The sequence below is a fragment of the Cnephaeus nilssonii genome, assembly GCF_951640355.1.
Source record: "Cnephaeus nilssonii genome assembly, chromosome: 8".
NCBI classification, from domain to species: domain Eukaryota; kingdom Metazoa; phylum Chordata; class Mammalia; order Chiroptera; family Vespertilionidae; genus Cnephaeus; species Cnephaeus nilssonii.
Window position 1 is genome coordinate 58,045,930 of NC_137079.1, and position 21,377 is coordinate 58,067,306.

General features: G+C 41.0%; 1 protein-coding gene across 3 annotated transcripts in view; it reads right to left on the reverse strand.

Moving 5' to 3' along the window:
• The window catches only part of SCEL (sciellin), a 114,628-nt gene that overhangs the window by 68,389 nt on the left and 24,862 nt on the right, over positions 1-21,377 (reverse strand). For all 3 annotated transcript variants that reach the window (XM_079778988.1, XM_079778989.1, XM_079778987.1), the window contains exons 5-9: positions 20,725-20,793; positions 15,821-15,889; positions 15,217-15,255; positions 14,111-14,191; positions 9,127-9,192 (exon numbers count right to left, since the gene is read on the reverse strand). In XM_079778988.1, the coding sequence (XP_079635114.1) occupies positions 9,127-9,192; positions 14,111-14,191; positions 15,217-15,255; positions 15,821-15,889; positions 20,725-20,793 (324 nt within the window). The remainder of the gene's footprint in view (positions 1-9,126; positions 9,193-14,110; positions 14,192-15,216; positions 15,256-15,820; positions 15,890-20,724; positions 20,794-21,377) is intronic.

The window sequence follows — 21,377 nt, forward strand, 5'->3', positions numbered from 1 at the left end:
CACAATGAATTGCCAAGTGAAGATTGCATGAGCTTTCTGAGTTCAGATTACAAAGACCACCCCTTGGACTGAGAAAGCTGTGTGGAGGAAGTAACAATGTGAAGAATGGGCTGGTTTTGGCTGCCTCTCATTGCACTGCACCTTTACCACGTACTTGCACTAGTTAAGGTTTCATTTTCTGATTCCTCCTCTACCACCCCATGTATAGACACATATCAATGTTCAACTTTCATTCTCTTCCCCTTTAATATTTTATCCATAGGTAACTTCACTCTGAAGATACCATATTTAAAATGTGGGGCTCATTCCCAAATCAAATCTCTGGCCAACCTCTTGTCTGAACATCTCTCCCATTTCTCACTGCTTGGAAATTACCTCCACAAACATACCCTTCCAGTATCCCAGGCTCTACCTGCTAAACTCAACGCACATGCAGCTTCATAAGACCAACTGTGTACTTCTCATTATGCTCCTATCTCTTCCTACACTGATTGGTGACACCACTATGTTTAAAATCACCCTGGGATTGAAAGCCTAGCATTGTGTAATTTCTCTCCTGCCTCTCCTCAACCCCACTTCTTTCAGGAACCTTTCCTGAATCCCTTATTAGAAGCTCTGCTTATCACATCAGAGTTCCCAAAAAATGTTGATGCTTTTCTCATGATCCCACAGTTGATCTTGTGTTATGGTTACTTGTGCAACCATATATTATCCAAATTTTGGAGTTATAAAAGACCACAAGCTGCTCTTATCCTTTGGAGCTCCCACTATGCTGCTGAGTGGAGTCACCTAGACATGTAAGCCTCATCTCTGACCAACCCCCTCCCCCCGCCCCCCAAGTCTCATGCTGTCAGTCACTTCCTCCCCATGACAACCTGTCAAAGCACCATCAGAATGAAGCCTACAGTGTGCTACTGCCACCAGGTGGTCACATCTTTTTTCTTGATCAGCACATCCCCGGAACTACAATGACTGAATAAAGGTAGTAAGGGAGACAGAGAGGTCAATGACAGTTTTGACATTTTAAGTGTGTGTGACTGGATGTTTATATTATTGGGACATGAAAAATAATTTTATTTTTAAAGGCAGCATAGAGTGCCTCCCAAAGAGTGAGTATAACATTATGTTTAGTTATGAGGACAAGCTTCTATGAGGATAGTCTGGCACAGATACAGAGACTTAAACTACCTGGCTTAAGTAATTTGTAGGTGAGGGGGAGGGAGAAGAAGAGAGGAAAAGGAAAATGAGGAAAAGAGAGATGGAAGAAAGAAGAAGTGAGGGGCTGCTGAGCAGACTAGCAACAGGGTCATGCCTACAGAGAAATGTCAGCCAATGAGAAAGGACCAATAGCAGGGGTGGCCAACGAACTTACAAATAGGAATTTGTAATGTAACATTTTACATAGTTTTGTCTGGGCTTCTACAACGCATTACTACCACTCACGCCATCCCACATCCTTATTAAAATCTTATGCAAGTGGTATTTGGACAAACCAAGGAAAAGAAGCTGCTATCACTTATGCCTGAGTTAGTGCGGAGCAGAGAGAACACAACAGAGATAAGCCCGAAGTGACATTTTGGAATCAGATTAAAACAGGGCCACGAGAGCTCAACTGACCCTCTTGCATTCCGGGCAGAGGAAACCTTATATGTGAAGGGTCTATGGAAGGTTGGAACAGAGAGCACAGGGAAGTTATGAGGGTCTGAGCTGGCAGTCGACACTAAGGATTTGTATCCTTATTCTAAGAATGATAAAGGTCACAATTTTTATTTAAGAGCGTGATATGTTCCAATTAAAAATAAATAAATATCTTTCTGGCAACTGTGTGAAAAAGAGATTAGGGAAATGTGTATCAGTGTGAAGAAGGGAGAATACTTAGGTAGATACCATTGTGATCCAGGGGAGACATGATGATAGAAATGGCAAGAGGTATATACATTCAAGAGGCATTCAGAAATCAATTGACAGGACTGACTGGTGGATTGAATATTGGTGGTTAAGAATGGAAGGGTGTAAAAAATAACTTCAAATTTTCAGTGGCACTGGCTGGCTGACATAGAGAACCAGGTTGGCGTGGAGAATTGTGAATTTTATTCTGAACATGTTGAGTTTGCAGTGCTTTTCAGATATTGAAGTGAAGGTGTCGAGTAGGCAGTTGGTCACCCAAGGTAACTCAGATAGGTATGGAATGGATATAAATGATGGAGTTGAGAGAAACAAGTGGCCATTAGAGTCCTGAGCATGGAAGATGCTGTAGAAGGACAGGGCACAGACTCAGAAGAGAAGAACAACTTGGAGCCTTTAGGAACATCAACATGTCATGCTTGACAGAGGATGATGGGTAGTAAAGGAGCCTGAGAAAGAATGGCTAGAGAAATAAAACCCAGGAGAGTGTGGTGGTGGTGGGGAGGAGGATATTTCTCAAAAAAAAAAAAAAAAAACAAGGAGAGAGACTTCATAAAGGCAGGAATGGCCAGTGGTGCCTTTTGAAAGGTCAAGGAGTCGTAGTGACTGAGAGGTCAAAAAGAACTTATCAGCAAGATCACTAGTGACCTGGGAGAGCTATTTCCATGAACTAATCATGATAGGAACCAGAAGAGATGGAAAGTATCATTAACAATTCTGAGAACTTCGTGGGTTTTCACTTTTTTTTGTAAGATTGGGCTATTAAATTTTAGGAAACACTATTTTAAGATGAAAGGGATTTAGATGTGGAAAGGGGAGAAAAACAGTGAAGCAGGGGTTTGATCAGAGAGGTAGGAAGAGAGACAGATGAATGTAATGAAGAACAGCTAAGATCTTGTTTCAGTCTTTATTAAAATGAAAAAAATTACCGGTTTTGATGGCCTTGGGTAGATTTCAGAGAAAACAATAGTGTTGACATAGGTTGGTCATTCCAAACACTGTGCTGTTGTTTCCCTTCTCAGCAAGAGAAGGAAGAGGAGGTCAGAGAACATTTATCTCCTGATGACCAAGGAGCTACCTTAGAAATCAGCTAACAGAGGTTTCATTTAAGCTCCAAACTTTACATGCTATATCTCGCTGACATGAATTACAACTTATCTCTTTAATCTTGTTTTATCAAAAAGGGGGAAAGAAGCTTTCACAGATACTCAATTCTTAACTCCAGAATTTTATTTGATCACACAGCTCTTGACCCTTTCATTGAAAAACTAATGGATATCATTCATAAGATGATACTTATTTTAGGAAATTGCTTTTTTCTTTGGCTAAAATTTATGGTTATTTTAGAAAATTAAATTTTATCATTTAAGCTCTAGTTGACTTCACTAGCCTTATATTAATTGAATATATAGAATTATATGTAGATATAGTTATAGATGTAGATGTAAAAATAAATATAGACATAAACACAGACTTATGTAGTCATAGGTATAGGTAAACATATAAATATAAATATTATTTATATTTTCTTCTGTTGATTAAAAAAAAAGGCTTGAGACCGTTTAGGTGCAGTTTACATCATGCCAGTGATAGATTTTTATCCAAACACAATGTCAACAGAAGTTTGAATCCAAACACAACTAAATTTGATTGTTCCCACACTATATAAGTCAAGAAAGGAACAAAGGAGGGTTGGAGTGGACCTTGGTTTCAAAGGCCACAGAAAGGTCAAAGGTTAAAAAGTTGAGTGCCCCGCCAGTGTGCTCAGTGGTCAGAGCGTTGGCCTGTATACGAAAGGCTGCAGGGTTCCATTCCTGGTCAAGGGCACATACTTGGGTTGGAGGCTCCATCCCCTACTCTGGTGAGCATGTGCAGGAGGCAACCAATCCATATGTCTCTCTCACTTTGATGTTTCTCTTTCTCTCTGCCCCCTCCCTCCCTTCCATACTCTCTAAGAATCAATGAAAAAAAATATCCTCCGTTAAGGATAAATAGCAACAATGAAAAGTTCAGTAAAAATGCTAATTCCTATAATGATTGCAGAGTATGGTGGTCCTTTTTCACATGTGCTACACAAACAGGGACGTGTGGGAGAAATGAAATCTCTGATAAAGATCATGTGATGAAAAAAAATGAAGGTTCACAAAATGAAGAACAGAAAAGACTGAGAGTGTCAGTATTAGGGGAAAATTCCTTTGCAGAAGATGGGAGGAGAGAGAAAAGGGAGAAGGAAACCAGTATATAAGTGAAGGATGAAAGAAAATAAGGTTAACATTGAGCTATTAGCTAATATTAAAAATCACATTTTTTTCTCTGGCCAGGTGGCTCAATTGGTTGGAGCATTCCATACACTAAAAGGTTTTAGGTTTGAATCCCAGTCAGACCACATACCTAGGTTGTGGGGTTGATCCTCAGTCATGGCATGTATGGGAGGCAACCAAACAATGCCTCTCTCTCTCTCTCTCTCTCTCTCTCTCTCTCTCTCTCTCTCTCCACCCTCCCCTCCTTCTCCCTCTCCCTTTCTCTCCCTCTCTCTCTAAATTCAGTTTTAAAAAAACACACAAACTTATCCTCAGGTGAGAATTTAGAAAAAAACATATTTTTAATCTGTGTTTGACCTATTTTCATTTTCTTTGGGCTCTTCTGAGGACAAAGGTCTCTTTTTGAAGCTTTTGCTTTCTTTCATCATTTAATAATTGCTTCTATTTTTCAGCTTTTACTAAAAAGACTATTTCTCAGCCCTGGGAATGCCCTGGCATTAAAGGTAAGAAACAGAAGCTTTATGTTGAGCTCTTCCAAAGAAAAGCACTTTAGAAATAAAAGGCATTGCTATGTTGTTATTACTCTCTTCTTCCCCCCGAAAGCTTGGCATGGCATTAGCTCTGATCCTCACATAGAAGTCTTTCAGTTTAGCCATTATATTAATAATCTGTGCTCTATAAATGGAATGAATATCTAAACTGATCAACCTAGTCCAATAATCTTCTCTTTTCCTTAGTTCTGGTGCTGTGGATCTGAGCCAGGAATCAGAAATAGGAGCACTTTATCTTCCATGTAAATCACATTCAGCAAGCATTCATTGTAAGGGCACATAGCCAAGATCTGTCAGTTCTGTGCATAGATCCACAGCTCAATGCGCATTGAAAACATGAGATGTTAACTCATGAATAATCCTTCCACATTTTTGCACAGTTATATAACCAGTTGCTTATTATAATAATCATTTACATTAATATTGGAATACTAAATAGAAGACAAATGTACTAAGTTATTTTGGAAATAAGTAATATATATATATATATATATATATATATATATATATATATATATATATATTTCTAAGTGCCAGTTATTCTCTATCAAGACAAAAGTTGATGGATTTTATAATGCTCAGAAAGTAATAGCAGCTAGTAAAACTCCTACTTAAAACTTTTCCCACTTAGGTAGCCAAGTATTACTCATAGAGAAATATCTAAACACAGCTGGAGGGGAAAGAAGGTTTAAACTAGAAATATAATCCATACTTGACAGTTCATATAATTGGAAGTCACCTACTAATGAGTAGGCTTTTTTAAAAAACATTTTAACAGAAGGTGGATATAATTCCAAGTTGTGATTATTCAGCATGTTCGCTAATGTTATATCCATATATATAAAAAGCAAGGGGCCGTGATGACTGAAACAACCAAACAACCGGTCACCATGAGGTGGCATTGACTGGCGAGTGGGCTGAACTGCTGACCTCTTGGTCCCTCCCCCTGGATCCCACCGGCAGTGGCAGCTCCCTCCCACCTCCCATGGGCGGTGGCAACTCACTCCTGCCTCCCACGGGCAGCGGCTCACTCCTGCCTCTTGCTCCCGCCTCCTGCGGGCGTCAGTGCTCCCACCCGCCTCCAGTGAACTACCGCTGCCCACTGAGGCCAGCAAACCAGCTCGATCAGGGGTTGGGGCCAGCCAACCTCACAGCCCCTACCCCCACCAGCCTGCCCCTGATCAGACTCTCCCATTCCAATCAAGAGCGGGCTGAACAGAGCCTGGACCCTTCCTGGCAGCCCCAAGTCCCTGGGGTTGAGAATTCTGATGGCCCTGCCCAGAGAGTAGAGGTGCCTGACAGGCAGGGACAGGGACCACAGGCCTCCAGGGAGCACCGCAGAGTTGGCAAGGAGAGGAGAGGGCCTGCAAAGGGGGAGGAGGCCAAGCCAGCGGACATCAGCCCAGAATCCAGCCCTTCCCCCCGGAGGCAGCAGGCCCTCAACCCAGAACCCCAGCCCGAATCAGAAGAGCCCGAGGGGGCTTCAGGAAGCTCTATGCAGAGCTGCGCATTGAGAATGAGGGACTTCGTGAGGCCCTGACCCATACCACACTGCGGCTGGCACAGCTCAAGGTGGAGCTGGAGTGTGCCACGCAGAGGCAGGAGCACTTTGCAAAGAGGCCAGCCCTCCTGGAGCTGGAGAGATTTGAGCGCAGGGCCCTGGAGCCCAAGGCCGCTGAGCTGGAAGAGGAGCTGAAGGGCCTGTCCAACCACTGGGTTGACAACCAGCCCCTCAAAGATGAGAATGCCCTGATCTGCATCATCAGCAAACTGTCCAAGTGACCCCGGAGGACTTGCCCCTGCACCCGCATTTATATAGCTGCTTCTGCCACACGCACCCCTTCCCCTGTGTGAACATGAGTGACAGGGCTGCCGGGGAGTCTCTGAGAAGCATAACCTCCCCTCAGGACCTCCAGGCTGGGAGGGGAGGACAGAGCCCCCAGGAGCCAAGGGGGCCATCTGCGGCCAGGATGGAGATGGGAGGCTGAGACAGGTGGGGGGACCAGGACTGAAGGCAGGACCAGGAAGGAACTGAGGACCAGGAAGTGCCAGGACCAGTAGCCAGGACCAGAGTGTCCACCTGGAGGTCCCCTCTCACGTGTGCTGCCACCAGTCACCCCTCCTGCTCCTGAGCAGGGATCCGAGAATATACCAAGCATCCGCTGGCCTGGGCTGGGTGGGCCTGTATATAGGGTCCATGTGCAATAGGAGGGATGTCTTCTATTTTTTGCTGTCCCCTCCCCAATGCAGTTGGGGGCAATCAGGCCAGCAGGGGAGGGCAGTTGGGAGCGATCAGGCTGGCAGGGGAGCAGTTAGGTGTCAATCAGGTCGCCAGGGGAGCGGTTAGGGGGCAATCAGGCAGGCAGGCAGGCAGGCAAGTGGTTAGGAGCCAGTGGTCCCGGATTGTGAGAGGGATGTCCAACTGAGGGGCCCCGGATTGGAGAGGGTGAGGGCTAAGCTGAGGGACACCCCCCCATGCACAAATTTTGTGCACCAGGCCTCTAGTATAAATATAATAGATATAAATAATAGAATACACACACATGGGGAGAGAGAGAGAGAGATGCAACGACAGGCATGAGAAAAGCACCTTGATCTCTTTGTGTCTATTCATGGAATAATGTTTATGTCCATATAGATATAACCTGAATTACAACAAATGACACTTCTTTTCAAATATTTCTATTATTTGGAAATAAAAGAGAGATTAAAAGCCTGCTCAGCAGATGAAAATTTTAAGAAATAAGTGGCCAGATTATTATGATCTCTGAACGCATAATAATCTGGCCACTCAGTGTGTGTGTGTGTGTGTGTGTGTGTGTGTGTGTGTGTGTGTGTGTGTGTATTAGAGGCCCAGTGCATGAATTCATGCATGGGTGGGGTCCGGCCAGCTTGGCCAGGATGAGGGGACATGGGCAGTTAACTGGCCTGCCTGCTGGTCAAACTCCTGGTCGAGGGGACAATTTGCATATTAGCCTTTTATTACATAGGATATACACTGAGTGGACAGATTATTATGTGTTCAGAGATCATAATAATCTGGCCACTCAGTGTAAGTCCCATTGAAACACGGAAATACTTGGTAAAGATATTCCAGGGGTTGAAAACATGAAAACAATTTTGGGCACCCTAAAGCAAAACCAAATAGGAGACCTGTTTTTCTTCACATGTTAGTGATGACATAGGTTATAGGAGTGATCCACACTTGTGCCTGCTTCTCTGAAGGCCAGAGTGTAGACTCCATGTTTTATTCACTGATACACCCCACGATCCTAGAACCATAACTGTGCACAGTAACACTTACTCAATATTTATTAATTTAAATTGTTGCTGGCGTTCCTGTTTAGAAATTGTAGAACAAGCGGTCTCCAACATGGCCTATAATTTTAGTTTAATTATTGCTCTCAACAAACAAAAAGTAAAAATAGAAAACACCCATCTATCACTTAGAGTTTGCAGAGAACTTGCCACACATACCCCCATGCTGTCATCTGGGTTCACCACAGACACACAGGGCTTCAAACTTTTTAAACAGGGGGCCAGTTCACTGTCCCTCAGACCGTTCGAGGGCCAGAGTATAGTTTTAAAAAAAAACTATGAACAAATTCCTATGCACACTGCACATACCTTATTTTGAAGTAAAAAAACAAAACAGCAAAAACACCTGCATGTGGCCCGCGGGCCGTAGTTTGAGGACGCCTGGACTAGAAGCTGCTGTGCACCAGGAGCCCATGTGGGAGCCCTGCCTAGTGCTTGACTCTGTTCTCTCCTCTGCCACTCTTACCGGTTAAATCCGTATGTTGAAGCCCTAACGCACAGTGCCTGAGAAAGTGCTCTTATTGGGAAATAGGCTCATCATAGATGTAATTACTTAAGTTAGGATTGGGTCATCCTGGAGTAGAATGGGCCCCATGTCTGATATGACTGGTGTCCTTATAAGAAAGGGAAATTTGGACACAGACACGCACACGGGGAGTTCACCATGTGAAAATGAAGCAGAGATCAGGATGATGGTTATATAGATTAGGGAATGGCAAAGGTTGTCAGGAAACCACCAGAAGCTAGGGAAGGGCATGGAACACATCCTCCCTCACAGCCCTTAGAAGGAACCAACCCTGCTAACACTTAGACCTCGGACTTCTATTCTCCAGAACTATGAAACAATACGTTTTTGTTAAGCCACCCCATTGGCAGTACATTGTTACAGCAGCCCTTAGCAAACTAATACAGCTACTTATGTACTCCTTACAGTTTGTCAGATTTCCTACCAGGGCTGCATTCCAAGGGGCATAGTCTTGTTCAGCACTCAGAGTTCACAAAACTGTCACATCCACAATTATACATTGTCAATATCTAACACTTTTTCCCATCAAATTACATAGCGATTACAATTGGCACCTCTCCCTTACCTTCTGCTTGCTCCTGTGCTTGGAGTGGCATTATATCCTGGAGGGGGCGGTGGAAACCAGGACTGTCTGTTAAGAAATGACATCGGTTATCAACACTGTGCTTGAAAGGCCTGACCCCCGCCCCCCCCTCCCCCGCCACACACACACATGTCTACAGGAAAAGCTGAAAATAATTAGACTAAACAAAGGCAACGAGATGACTTTTTTACAAGGCCCCGGAAATAAAATAAAGGATATTTCATAAATGCAGTAGAAAGTAACTGTCCTAGATCCCAGTGAGGAGGGAGGAAGGGGTACAGGGGTGGGAGTGGGGGTGGAAGAGAGATTACAAGGAGCCTATATACACATATGCATAGCCCCTGGCACAGACACTAGCGCAGTGGAGGCCTGGGATGGGGTAGGGGTTCAGTGAAGGGGACAAGGCAGGGGAGGAGGGGGAAATGGGGGACATCTGTAATACTGGCAACAATTTAAAAAAAATAAAACAACAACAAAGAAACTAACCATCCTCTACACAAGGCTATGTGCTTCTCTACATAAATTCCTCTCCCGTGTCTTTTAACACTAAACAATGTGGAAATTTCTTTAAAAAGAGAGCTGAAGGAAATCTGAAAAATAATAATATTTTTAAAATCTTTTTATAGTAGATCCATAAAAATACCTCATTTTCTCTCTATTTTCTGCATTTCGCAATAAAAATAATAACAATTTTATGCTCTACTTAAAATATGGCTTTAAAAAAATTGTGATAGAAAATTCTGACAAGTAAGAATGCTGAAAACATAAATGAACACCACAGCAATGCTAACCTCAATTATACACACACACACACACACACACACACACACACACATACAGAGGGTGTCCCCCCAAAAATGTATACACACAATGTCTGTAAATTCTATTACATTTTGAAAATGAAATGTATTTTAATAAACACTGCCTTTATAATTATTCAAAGTGTGTATACATTTTGGGGACGCCCTGTACATGCTTATATACAAATACATATGTACCCAATTAGAAAGATGTTTTCCCATTACTAGGGCATAATTTTAGTTGGTAGAAATAGCTAAGGGCTCTGTCAAAAAGATTAAGATATAAACCAAAGATGAAGATGTTCAGAGAAGAGTGACAGAGCCTAGAGCAGAGAGGGCTTGGGTAGGAGGACATAGAGTTGGCTTTAAATTCCTGAAACACGAGGCAAAGTCAGGGTGGCAGAGTGGGTAAACCCTGAGTTCGCCTCCTCCCACAAACAAATCAAAATTACAATTAAATTATAGAAAACCTTCACTGAGAATCACCTGAAGACTACCTAACAGGATCCTATAACAAAGGATATAAAGAAGAAGCTACATCAAGACAGATAAGAGGGGTAGAGACAAGGTCCCGGCAGTTCCCACCACACAATTAATAAATCAGAGGGATATCTCGGCTTTGAAGGAGCAATGAGTCTGAGCCCCACACGGGGCTTTTCAGCTGGGGGCACCTGTGCTGGGAAACAAAGTTCCCATGACATCTGGCAAGGACTATATCTGAGAGAGGAAAAGGTCTGTGGGAGACTGAGATACTGGCCTTAAAGGGTATGCACACAAACTCACTAGCTCCAAGCTCTAGCACAGAGGCAGCAGTTCCAGAATTGCCTGGGTCATACAGAGGAAGAATTCAATTGAATAACTTTAGGGCAAGGGCAAGGATTGTTGTAAACTCTCTCTTGGGACAGAAGGGTTGGCAGGTTCCATTGTTTCTTTCCTGAGCTCTACTCCTACCTAGTTGTCCCTGCACAGGTGGGTGTAAAATCTGCACTCTCCATTAACCTGGCTAACATTAATTTCCCAATTCTAATAATTCCCTGGGGTCTGGCCCTGGCCAGCTTACCCAGCCAGAGCCTCTTCCCGAGGCTTCAGACCCTCTACACAAGCAGCAGCCAGCCTCTGCTCACACCGCAGTCTCTTCCAAACACCCTCAAGCTCCACACAAGTGACAGCTGTCCTCAGCTTGCACTAAAGTTCCTACCACACAGCCCAAAACCCACACAAATGGTGGCTGGCCTCTGCCTGCACCAGGGCCCTTCCCAAGATGCTCCCTTGTGCACTGTTGGTGGAAATGTAAAACGGTACAGCCACCATTGAAAACAATATGGAGAGCCCTCAAAATATTAAAAATATTGCTCTCATATGACCCACCAAACCCACTTCTGACTATTTATAGGAAGAAGTTGAAAACACTAGTTCAAAAATATATATGCACCCCCATATTCATTGCACCATTATTTGTAATAGCCAACATATGGCAGCAAGCTAGCTGTCCATTGTAGATGAATGGATAAAGATGTGGTACATATGTATAATGGAATATTACTCAGACATAAAAAGAATGAACTTTTTCCATTCGCAACAACATGGGTAGACCCAGAGGGTATTGTGCTAAGTGAGATAAGTTAGGCAGAGAAAGGCAAGTACCATATGATTTCACTTATGTGTGGAATCTTTTAAAAAGCAAAATAAACAATCAAACAAAACAACACAAAAACAAACTCATAGATACAGAGTGCTAACTGATGCTTGTCAGGTGGGAAGGGGGCGGGGAGTATGAGCGAAAAGTGAAGGAGATTCAGAAGTTCAAACTGCCAGTTGTAAAACTAATCACATGGGTGTAAAGTACAGCACAGGGAATATAGTCAACAATGCTGCAATAACTGTGTAGTGCCAGGTTGGTACTAGACTTATTGTGGTGATCACTTTGTAAAGTATATAAATATCAAAACAATATACTATACACCCAAAATTAACATAATATTGCATGCCAACTATAATAAATAAATAAACAAATTCTGCTGCAAAAACAAGTTGAAGGTATAAAAAAATCACAGGGGAGGCTCCAGTATCACACATGGACATTGAAGGTTTTCAGTGCAGGGTCACTGAAGGGTCTGCAAGAAACAACCAATCAGACGTCTGTCTTTCCTCTCAACGCCCTGCCTGTTTCCTTTACCGCCCTCTCCAAAACACCCTTAAGTAGAGATCTATGTCTTGAGGTCAAAATTAAAACAAAATGAAACAAAACAAAAACCAAGAGAGAGAAAAGAAAGTAAAAGAAAGACTTAGAACAATGAGAGCTTTCTTTTCTTATCCCAGTCAGGAGCATTTTTAAATACCCATCATCTTTGTTAAGAGAAAAATGAAGCCAAGTGTCTGATAAGAAGATGTGCTGCAAAGGAGAATAATGTTCCATATTGTTACGACTTCTGATTTAGGCAGCAAAGGCGATTGGATAAAATAATTGATTTTCCACTGTGGTCAAAAGGTAACTTCAACGTTGTAGCACAAATACTTGTTTAGAGTGGGGAGGGTCGAGACTTTCCGGTATTTGCAGTGGAAAGAACAACAGCCGGCCTGTCTTTTAGAAAAGGAATGCACGGTTAGATCAGCTTAGCTTGTCCTTAGCAACCTGAACTCGGGCCGCATTTTGTTCTCTCTAAGAAGCAAGTGGGAACTTGAAAAGCATGTAGCATGTGAAAAGGGACCAGTGAATGATGCCCAGGGTTGCAGCCAGTGCTGAAAGCTGGACCTTCAGAAATTTCAGGACTTCTGGGCTCCCCCTCCTTCTTGGTAACCCCTGTGCATCCAGTGCCTTTACAAAGTACTTTGGTCTGGAAGCAGAGCAGTCCCACGCCTAAGAGAAAGCCTGTTCTACTAGTATAAGCATTTCTTGTGTCATTAAAAAGAAAGTTCTAAAACAAAACAAAACAAAACAAAACACAATTTTTGAAGCAGGTGTATTCTCTGAGGCACCCACAGGAGGGAACTAAGATGAGATAGGAGTAAATCAAAGAAGGTTTCACCCCAGTGTAAGTAGTAGATGCTGCCCACCATAGCTAGTCAAAGGTGGATCATAGAAATGAGAGGCGTACCGCTGGCGCCAGGGGTCCTGAGTTAGGCCTAGATTGTTAGAGGAAGGATTCTTGCATTGGGTGCGACATTGAACTAACTGACCTTAAGAATCTGTTTCTAACAAACAAAGGATCAAGGCGATGTGAAATTCGGGTCCAAGAGAAGGATGATCACATTCTCTGAGATTCTGCAGATACAAACAGGATCCCAACTGCAGGAAAAATAGAGTCAGCCATTTCCCTCCAGGAGGACCCTGGCAGCACCAGGGCAGTCAACTACTCCATCAACAAACACGCTGCGCCTGCCCTGTACCAGGCACAATCCTACTCGTAGGCAAAGAAAACAGAAATTGCCCAAAGCATTGAGGTTCACAAATGCTTGTTTTCCATTAGCGGCCTGGTTCACTAGCACTGTGTTCTCTCCAACATGCCAAGTGCCTTCCACCATCGCACGGTGGAGACTATTCTGCTGCCACAGGCCTAGCTACTTCTTGGTGCCTGTTAACTAAAGGGAACCAGCGCAGACAGAGTGTGGGAGGCCATGCAGGAGAAGTTGGAGGAGGAGGCGACAATCACACAGGCACAGATCAATGTCTGGAGACACGGTCTTTGACTCTCTGCTTGGAAGGAGGGTCAGCCCGATCCACAGAGCAGAGGAGGCACCACCAAGCAAGCTGGTCTCAGGAGCCTGGCCCCCTGTGGCCACACACGGTCATTATTTCAGGGTAAAGCATTCCCTGTATAGGATTTTATTAAAATGTGTTACCTGAATATCTGCAATAACTGTGTAGTTACCTGAATATCTGGGCTCTATTGTCAAAAACAACACCTAGATATTCAAGGCCCTGAGGGAACTGGAGAAAAGATCGCACGTTTGAAAAGGAGATTGGGGGGTGGGGGGGTAGACTGAAGTTTTCGGACAACAGAATTGACCAGGCAGCGGATCCCTGGGAAGGGGAGGGGCGAGGAGGAAGGGCAGAGCAACTTCTGAATGCTGCCTGGGGCCTTGGTAGGTGATTCGGTTCCGTAATTATTAAAGAAGAATCCCTGAGAGAATATCGGCAAGAGGCTGACACAAGGGGCCCACCGTACCTCTTTTTCTTTACAGGGGTTGTAGCAGAGGTGGGAGGGAGGGTGCTGGTGGTGTTCGGACTGACAAAACCTCCAGGTCGCCTGTTGAATCACAAGAACAAATATTCACGTTCCTGAAACTTTTTCATTCTATCTCACCGTTAAAGGTCTTATAACCTACTCATACTCCCACCCACTCGCCATCCACCACAAAATGTTTAACTTGAAGACGGAGGGACAAAAATAAAAAGTTCTTCTTCAGTTTATCTATTTTATAAATTGACAGGTTCTCATCTTAGTAACTAAAACCCAGGGAACTGAATGAGGAAATCATTCATTACATGACATTAATTGTGTGTTTGAAATCCAGACCAATCAATTCGGGTGTGCTATGAATATATATATATATATATATATATATATATATATATATATATACAAATATATATATATACAAATATATATATATACATATATATATATACAAATATATATATATGCATTTTATGTATATATGTTTTAATCTTATAATTATATTGTGACTAAAAATTATATCTTCCTTCCTCTCTCTAAAATCCATGAGCATATCCTCAGGTGAGGATTAAAGAAAAAACATTTTAAATCTACCTAGTTTGGGTAATTTACAACTGCCAATAGTACATTAAGGGAAAATATATTTCATCTGAATAGGTTGTTAACAAAACCATGATTGCATGACTCAGTTGAGTTGTAGATATGATGGGTGTTTGGAGAGGCACTTGAATGTGGGGAAAGAATGATTTAATTGCATGGGAATAAGAAAAAATAAAATGGTTCTGTGAGGACAAAACAAACAAAAAATCTAGATTTAAAAAAGAAAAGAAGTAGTTAGGCTTTGGTGTTTGGTTAAGAGCAGAGCTCAGCAAACCTTTTCTGTTAAAGTCCACATAGTAAATATTTGAAGCTTTGCAGACCATTTCAGTCTTTCTACAGTTTCCCTCTGCCTAAGCAATTGTATTACAATTAAACTTTGGCCTGATGGAAGTATATCCTGTTTTGTTTTGTTTTGTTTTGTTTGTTTGTTTTTAAAACATATAAAGAAATACACTTTATTCTGAAAACGTAACTTCAATTAGAAAAGTACATACATTTTTGTTGCTTCTGGTGATCTAAATGCGGACATATTTCTAGAAGGAAAAAAAAAGACAAAAGTTTGAGCAGCAATGAAGAATTAATACATACTTGCATCTATTTGACATTGTCCATGAATTTTAAATTATGATTGTTAAGGGTTAGAGATTATCTGAGAGAAAGAAAAGGAAAGCATCAGAATTTGAGTAAATTTGGTAATGTGATTTTATAATATTTTACTGTCTTGTACTAGATTGCAGAGGAAATTTTTTTCTTTCAGAAAAGTATTTTTTCAGTAATTTTGTTTAGCAATAAGAATTTAAAAGTTGACATTTACGTGTATTTGCTAATCTATCCATCAGGACAAGCATAAGTGTGGTAGGAACGATGGCCTGAAGCAATGATCTCTCTTGAACTTTAAGCCAGGAAACAAGATTTTACATTTCTCTAACCATGAACAGGAATAAAGGTTTTTACTCCAGATTTTTGTGTTAAAAAAAAACATAGAGGATAAGAATTTACAGAAAGATATTAAATAGGGTTGAAGAATTGTAAGTGAATAAGTCATGCTTAGAAATATATTGAACTTGAGCCTTTCCCAAAGTTAGTAAATACTGGTACCTATTGGTTAGTTGGTTATCCAAGGTTTTGGCCTTATACGTTTTAGCAGCATCATGTCTGTCTGAGATCCTTTATGAAGAAACAAGACAAAAGATTGGATGAACATTACATTATTAAACTCCTTTTAGACTTCTTTTATGCTAGGATAACTCATGACATAACCTTTCTCTAGTAAAAAGAGAAAGGTGTTACATTTAGAAAATTTTTACAATTAAGAAGCTACTTGTGGCAAAAAAAAATCTATTTATGAGGCAATTTTGATAGTTTGGAATTTTTAAAGTTCATGCTTTGCAATTAGCCTTTCTGATGTATTGAGCATTTAACTCATTAACTATTTTATATTCATTATTGTTTAGTAATACACATAGACAATAACAGTACTTTCTATGTTGGTAAAGTGCACCAAAGGAAGACAAGTATTTTTAAAATGTTTTGTGGCATAGACAATCTCATTTTATTTTTTTCTGAGCACACAGGAAGACCACATTTCTCAGTCTTCATTAAGTTAGGACCACGTGCTTGAGTTCTGGACTGGAGAATGGAGGCAAAAATCTTGTTTGCCACTTCCAGACACATCCTAAAACCTCTTGCATGATACCCATGCTCCTTATTCTCCTTCCATTATGGCTTTGGTGCCCATGGATTGAAGGTGGCAGCATTAAATCATGGAAAGAACATGGGTCCCTGAGTGACTTCATGGGCAAAGTCCCCTATTCTTCCAGCCAATCACATTGGACTCTGATGAGAGCAAGCAGTAATCTATTGTGCTAACCCACAGAGATTTGGGGGTGAGAGAAGGAACTTGTTAAAAGAGTTACATTACCCTGGTGAATTAATTTACTTTGACTTTTCATTAATAGGGCCTACTAGCCATTAGAGGGTTTAATCCCTCTACTCTCATCTCTCCTCAAGGAGGATGGGTCTAGATAGGGTGTGTTTGTCTGTCCCTTGGGTCAAAAAAGACAAACTAGAAACCCTGGAGACTCCATGCCCGTGGTGGGATCTCATGATTGTAGCCCCTGTTTCATCCCTTCCTTCCCTCACACCAGGCTCTTCCTGAGATGTGGGCTGTTTTCTGGAACATTCTGCAGACTTGCATAAAACTAGGATGGAACAAAATTAGGCTCAGGAGAACAGAAGTTCAGTGAGACTTTTCTACTGATCCCACACTATGGGTCTACTATGACCGTCTCGAAACTTTCACTTTTACCAACAATTTTAGAACAGGGTTTTATATAAACCATTTCTGGGAAGATGGACACGATGCCTCACTCTTAAAAAAATTTATGTGAGAAAAAATATGACTCAATTGTCATTCATTTAAAATAATTTAAATTCCTAGATGTCATTTTGACATGTGTCACTAAAATATTGGGTAAATACATCAAAATTTTATGAGTCAGCCCCAAACACAGTTTCTGTTTATGGTAAATAACTAGAGGCCCGGTGCACGAATTCGTGCACCAGTGGAGTCCCTCTGCCTAGCCTGCGGGATCAGGCTGAAACAGCTCTCTGACATCCCCCGAGGGATCCTGGATTGCCAGAGGACGCAGGCCAGGCCAAGGGACCCTACCAGTGCATGATTGGGACTGAGGAGGGATGCGGGAGGTTGGCCAGCTAGGGAGGGACCGCAGGAGGGCTCCAGGGTGTGTCTGGCATATCTCGCGCAGTCCCGATCAGCCAGACCCCAGCAGCAAGCTAATCTACAGGTCAGAGTGTCTGCCCCCTGGTGGTCAGTGCACACCATAGCGACTGGTCAACTGGTCAACTGTCTGTCCCCTAGTGGTCAGTGCACGTCATAGCGAGCAGTTGAGCAGCCTTAGCGTATTATTAGCATAGTATGCTTTGATTAGCTGAACAGACAATTGGATGACTGGACACTTAGCATATTAGGCTTTTATTATATAGGATGCCACACACTGATAACTCTTAAATGTAAAAGGGAAGGAAGCTCCATAGCTCCATATTCCCAACAGACTGTTCATAATACAGCCATTAGCTTATACAGAATCCTAGAGTCCATGTATAAAAATCTCCTACCTAAGGGGACCATCAGGCAAAGACTATGAATATGACCCCTGCACTAACTGCTACTGAGCCTCCAAGATGTTTCTATGTAAAGAACTGCAGTAAACCACTGTGGGTACCATATGTAAGATGTCAGATAATCCTAAATCCTTAATGCCCCTGGGAAATTCTACTCAGACTTTATAGCTGCTTATGAGATCTTCATATAAAGTAAAAATCATCTTGGGAAATTGCTACTGTGGAACACTGAAAGCAACAATCAGTCTAAAGCAAACAGAACCTCAATACCAAACGTTCTTGAGGTTTAAGTAAAGGTGAGTTCTGGCATTAAATGAATTTAATAAAAATTCTACAGTGTAAGTCTAAGAAGGCAGTACAGCATTTAATAATACAAATGGCTACCTATTTCTCTTTACTGCTCATTTTATACATTTTCCTTTACTCTTCAGAACATCCCTATAATATAGGTGTAATTATTTTCATTTTATAGATGAAGAAATGGAATCTCAGAGAAGGTGGGTGACATTCTCTTGGCCACACAACCAGGAAGTAGTCTATCTCCAAACTCTGTCCAGGTCATCATACATCGGATTCTGTTGTGAATTGTTCCAAACCTCCTTCAGTTATTATTCTTCACCTCCTCTATCTCTTCCAGTCTATGAATAATCATGGGGAGAACTCTAAACCACCATTCCAATATGTATGCCAATGTCTTATTACTTACAGAGATTACTTTGTGCTTCTCTGGTAAATTAAGTTTTTGCAAACTTGTGATATGTTATTTAATAGGAATCAGTATTGGAGAAAGAAAATACCCAATGCTATTAACAATATTACTTGGGGGGTACATTTCCACAATAAAACACTAGAGGTCGCCCTAACCTAGATTTTCCAACTTCATCATTAAACCACTGTCAGGATTTGTGTCATATAACATGCTACATACACTATTATTTATTTATGTTTCTTTATAATATCTCATATTTTTAAACTAAATATGTATATTTAAAGGGAACTTTTCAAATGTAAACTCAGTACTTTTATCATTTCATTTAAACTAAATTCATTTTTATTGAAATGCACATATACCCATACACCATATATATTTTGTCATCTCCCTACTAAAATTATTCCATATCTTTCATTAGGAGTGGCCTACATTATGGGACCAAACTCCTTCTAACAGCACTTGCCTTTCTATACTGACCCCTGTGTCCTCTCCCAAACATTTATTTTCACACTCTGAGAGATATAGATTACTGTTGGGAGACATGACTGCCTGAGAAATGGGTTGCCCAGGATATTTCTCCCAAACATGCTATTAAAATTCTGCATCAATAAAGCAGGTTATCTCTGGCTTCATATTTTAGTGTATAAAATTAAGGTTTGGGGCTATATTGGTGGTTCTGAATTCTGGCTGCACATTAGAATCACTTTATAAACTTTTTTTAAAAAATGCCTGGGTCCTCACTTCAGACTAATTAAATCCAAAATTTTGGGATGAGAGGTGGTGGGAACAAGTTAACAGTGACAGTTAAAAGCTCTCTCAGTAATTCTAACATGCAGCTGAGCTGACGGTGGCTCAGCTAGTTTGCCCATGTGGTCCGGTCTGGTCTGGTCTGGTCTGGCTAATGCTTCAGGCTCTATACTGACTGGCCTGATAAACTTTCAGACACAGAGCCTACAAAGGCTTAGTTCTCCTACATAGTTACCTTTCTTGAGGCATAATTATCTTACTTTCAAATTCATTCCTAGAAATTGCATTTTCTTCTTCTAATTTAATGATGCAATAGAACACCAGCAAGGCCAGGGTGAATGGACAGAGGCATTTTGACTCCTCTCTCCACTCAGTGCTGTGGAGAGGAGATCTAGCACATATACTTCTACAAACTCATCTTGTTAAGGCTGTTAATCATAAGAGAGGTGTCAGCTCGTTAGGGATACCAGTGCTGACAGTCCTCCTTTAGGTAACTGATTTTGAAATCTGTGAGTAAAGTATATACATTTGCTGTGTCAATTAACACTGGCATAGCCTGAATGTTGAACAAATGTGATATTATAAGTTTCAGCATATCTGCTTTAAACGCAGCAGACAGCATTTTTGTCTATAATAATAGCACATCTTGAGCCAAAGGGAGTGACCTCAATTATCAATGGCTGCAGGTGTCCATTGTGTCTAGACTCCAATTAAAGATGTTAACTATGTTCTTTACTTATGCTTACTATGCATCTCTACCAAATATAAAATTTAAATGTGATTTGTAGCATTTACAGTTCAACCTGAGTATACATTTCTGAACTTTCTCTATAGAGATGAGCCTTTTCCTAACAACAGGCACAACAATAATGTACTCATTCTATAATTCATATGGTGACACCAGGGCTGAAAGAATCATTTCCCTTTCTAAAGTAAAGAGCTAATGTCGTTATCCTATAGTGGATCAAAACTATTGTGTTATTAAAATTTACACTCTCTCCATAAAGTAGTGACATAGAAACTATTGTTTCTCCACCATTGGGATAGAAAGACCAAAAATTGAAATAAGAAATGACAACTCATATTCACGAAAATAACTATAGTCTTCCTTTTAAATTGAACCTATTCCACACAATGCCCACCCTACCTATACTCAAACCAGTTTCTTCAATTTTTTTCTATCAATTTGCTATTAGCAGGATTTTAGGAAAATAGTGTTATTGAGTCAAGATTTTGAGTTTTGAAGAAGAAAATTCAATTCTTATTGCCCTTCTGTGCCTGCATATAAAATATAATGGTTCAAAGCTTACCTTGGTAAACATTTAAATACCCCATGCTTTATAGGAAATGGGATTTAATATATGGCATGCATTTGTTTACACAGTTCAAAATGTCTTACCTGTCCAAACTGTCATCAGATCTGTACCGGCTAATTGTGGCTTTTAGCTCATTTATCTCATTTATTTTCCTATAGCAAAGATAAATAAAAATCAAATAAATGATAAAAAAATAGTTTATAAAACCTACCATGCATTTGGTAAAATCTTGGCCTAGTCAGTAGGAGATGATATATGTTATCATTAAAAGATAGACCTTAAGTATCCAAATATTTTTACTTGGAAAAAATAAATTATGGAAAACCCTACATTATGGGACCAAACTCCTTCTAATAGCACTTGCTTTCTATACTGACCCCTGTGTCCTCTCCCAAACATTTATTTTCACACTCTGAGAGATATAGATTACTGTTGGGAGACATGACTGCCTGGGAAATGAGTTGCCCAGGATATTTCTCCCAAACATGCTATTAAAGTTCTGCATCAATAAAGCAGGTTATATCTGCATCAGTAAAGCAGGTTATATCTCTTGCTAATAAAAGAATTCTTCTCTAAGTCCACTTATTTCTAACTAGAATGTAACATTGAGGAAACAACACAACATGCAAAATGATTAGTATGTACTCTTGTCAATGTTGTTGATTTTTACATAACAGGAAGTCAGTCTACTACAATCAGCTATATTTTGTTTGCAGAGTTTTTCCAGCACATAAGG